Source organism: Daucus carota, chromosome 1 (genome assembly GCF_001625215.2).
Source record: "Daucus carota subsp. sativus chromosome 1, DH1 v3.0, whole genome shotgun sequence".
Taxonomy (NCBI): domain Eukaryota; kingdom Viridiplantae; phylum Streptophyta; class Magnoliopsida; order Apiales; family Apiaceae; genus Daucus; species Daucus carota.
This window is the reverse complement of record NC_030381.2, coordinates 21,048,718-21,051,952: the sequence shown is the minus strand read 5'-3', so window position 1 is coordinate 21,051,952 and position 3,235 is coordinate 21,048,718. Positions and strand designations below refer to the sequence as shown.

At 33.5% G+C, this 3,235-nt stretch overlaps 1 protein-coding gene across 2 annotated transcripts; it reads right to left on the bottom strand.

Moving 5' to 3' along the window:
- Nucleotides 1-709: 709 nt before the first annotated feature.
- LOC108194451 (monocopper oxidase-like protein SKU5) lies at nt 710-2,861 on the bottom strand. 2 transcript variants are annotated; one of them, XM_017361398.2, is made up of 6 exons: nt 2,681-2,861; nt 2,509-2,572; nt 1,730-2,095; nt 1,570-1,648; nt 1,131-1,336; nt 710-1,035 (listed from the first exon to the last, which is right to left on the bottom strand). In XM_017361398.2, exons 3-6 carry the CDS (start codon nt 1,987-1,989, stop codon nt 936-938), a joined length of 645 nt encoding a protein of 214 aa, XP_017216887.1. In that variant the 5' UTR covers nt 1,990-2,095; nt 2,509-2,572; nt 2,681-2,861; the 3' UTR covers nt 710-935. The 2 variants fall into 2 exon arrangements, with proteins under 2 accessions (XP_017216887.1, XP_017216883.1); XM_017361394.2 differs by having other exon boundaries at nt 2,509-2,861.
- Nucleotides 2,862-3,235: the final 374 nt, after the last annotated feature.

Here is a 3,235-nt window from a genome sequence, read left to right as displayed (position 1 = left end):
GTGAGTTGACCGGATAGTAAAAATTATTATTTTTGATTGATTATTTTGTGAATTAAAAATTTGATTATATATTTTTATTCAAAAAAAATTTAAAAAATAATATTTTTAACTACTCGATCAAAACATTAAAAGTACGTGTCTAAAATTAAAGCGTCAAATATTAAAAAATAGATGGAGTATTAGCTAACGTAACGATAAATTGAAATTTGAATGGTCCAGCGTGAATTTTGAGAGGCAGTCATTCAGAAGATTTACAGTGTCGTCCAGCAGCATTATAATTTAACAAATGACCTGGACCAATGAATCTGTGTCGTTCAAAAATTAATGTTATCCAACAAACGGTCTTAACAGATGCATCCGTTGTCGTTCAGCTATTTTAGCGTGGTTAAGCTGTTAACAAACGGGGCCTTAGATAGCACTTGCAATCGCTATGCAAGTAAGCATACTGCAAGTCCAACACAATACTGCATAGTGTTTAGACAAACGTTATACAAGTAGAATACTTCCATAGCATTTTATAAAGTGCTATGCAAGTAGAATCCTTATATGAAAATAATACTTAGATATTATTTGTAGGAGCGCTATTGTAGTAGTTTTTTTCCAAAAAATGAATATATTTATTTTTCTGCCATTTATTGACCATTTACCAAAATTAATTTAAATATAAAATACAAAATAAAAAATGTCTAAATTTCTAAAATAAAAACTCTGTAAGAACTGAACTACTTCATTAATAAAGCCATCGATATCAAAAATAAACAAATTATCATAAAGCTTAAATTGATCATAATATATGAGTCAAATCTATCGAATATTCATAATGTATATAACTACGTACATAATCATAATATACCGAAGCATAAAACTACTTGGTTAATAATTTGTCCTTCAAAAACCGGTAAAAACTGCCCAATGCCTCGCCAATATGATGAAGATCATAACCACATGAATATGAAAGCAGATAATGTCACCAGAAGCAGCTGATAATTCGAATTTGACCTGTCATTGATGATTAATGTTGAGGACTTCTGTGGCCTGAAATTTAATAATACAAAACCAAAAGGATTATTTCTAAACCAATAGTAACTTGAATAAGCTAGAAAGATAGAAAGACCAATGTAATATCGTACATCTGCAATCGTGAAAGAGCATCAGAGAAGAGAGCATTATCAGGGACAGGGAATTCTGTTTTGTTGCTTGGATCAGCTTCGTGATTAAAAACTCTCATATATGTCTCTTGCCCTAAATACCATCTGTCCAGGTTCTCAGCTCTAAGGTTCCATACTCCATAATTGTCTAGGGATACTAGAATTGTTGTCCATCCTCCGGGAAGTACCTTTGCGCCAAAAGATTATAGAAAAATAAAAAATTCTATATTAAACTTATATCTTTTACAAGAGCAGAGAAACTTGAGAAAAATATAATATTCCATGTTTGTTAAGTAAGTCTCAGAAGAGAAGATAAACTTGACAAAACATACTAGCAAGGAAACATAGTTTAACATTAGGCACCAATTTCAAGAACATAGTATAAAAACAAGCAGGTAATACAAGTAATTTATAATGAAACCTGTGGGGTGGAGCGAGCTATAGCATCCCACTTATTATAGGAGCCCCGATTATTTTCAGTCCATTCTCCATAAGCCATCCTATATTCACACGTATTTTCAAGATTAATACTTCACCGAAGTTCCAATTGCAGATGTTTGCACAAACACAAAAAACCATACCCAACTACAAAAAAGGAATAGCCTTCCATGTTAAAGCTCTGAACTACTATACCATTGTTCTGCAATAAAATTTCTATAAATCTTTTGTATGTAGCGTTGATGACAGAGCTTTCCGATCGAAGTGGTCCGTTGAGTGGTCTACTGGGGAAGTCGAGCTTATAATCCCCCTTAATATTGTACTTGTCTGCAAGCCTGATGGGTGTATCAGGATTGATGAATGAAATACCATTTAGTGTAGCTCTGTGTTTCCCATCAATCATTACCAGGGGAACACTTTTTAAGACAATTGTATCAGTCACTGGTATTTGACCATAGTGGAAAGACCCGTGTGAGTTAGGGCGAGCACCGCTCGCTGAGACATTTTGCCTGAGCAACAGGATAATTCAACACAATAATAAATGAAAAAGGTACAAGCCATACAATACCATAAGATTTTTCGAATCAGTTTATATGTTGGAAGACATTCACTTCAGGATCACTGAATTTACATTTGTATTGTAAGGTGTTAAGACAGTGTGAGCATCAATTCTTAGCTTGGAATAACATATACTGTTATCATCATTCCCCCTCTCTAACTCTCGTTGTCTGTCTCTCCTTTATTTGTCTCAATCACCCACCTTCTCCATCCCCCCCCCCCCCCCAATCTCTCCACCCCCCCCCCCTCCCCGGTATGTTCCCCTCTCTCCCTCCCCATTATTTCCCCTCTATCGCTCTCCATAAAAAAACATATACAATATAAATAACAAAAAATCAAAACAACACAAAAGTTTCAAATTTACCTTTGATGAATTTCTAGCTCAAAGCCTAGTTCATGGCCCCGCTAAAAGCCCTATTTTCAAGTCCCTGCCAAAAGCGCAAATTAAGAGCCCTAATCACTTGTATATTTGAAAGAAAAAAGAAAGAAATCAGTGGCTAGAAACAAAAAAAATCAAAACAAGTAAAACACAAAACCAAATTAAAAGCAGTAAGAGAGATGTGAGATTCTTGGCAGCCATGACACAGCTCCTTTGATTAGCTAGCAGAACCACCCAAACCCTGATTTGACAAGAGTGTAAGGTGGGTTCTCCGTGGGATGTGTGTGTTGTGAGACAGGTCCAGTGTGTTTGGATTGAGCGGGAATGTTACCGCTTTTTTTTCGTGTCCTTTCTGTAATCCCGCTCTTTTTTCGACTTTTATACTCCCTTGGTCTCAATATATTAGTCCCTTTTGACTTTTGACTGATCAAATTGATTATATTTCGACTAAAATTTATAGATATTATATAATTGAAAAAAAATATCATCAAAAGTTAAATCAAATCTATTTTAATATTTAACTTTTTATTTTGTAAAACAACAAACAAATATTTTTTAATAGTTGGGTAAAAATCAATTAATTTAACTCTTGGAAAAGCAAAATGGACTTATAAATTGAGACATAAGGAGTACTAAACATATCTACAAAATTGAAAATTAGGATATTTGTGATTTCAAAAAAAAATAAAAGTTTTGATTTTAATTAAATAAA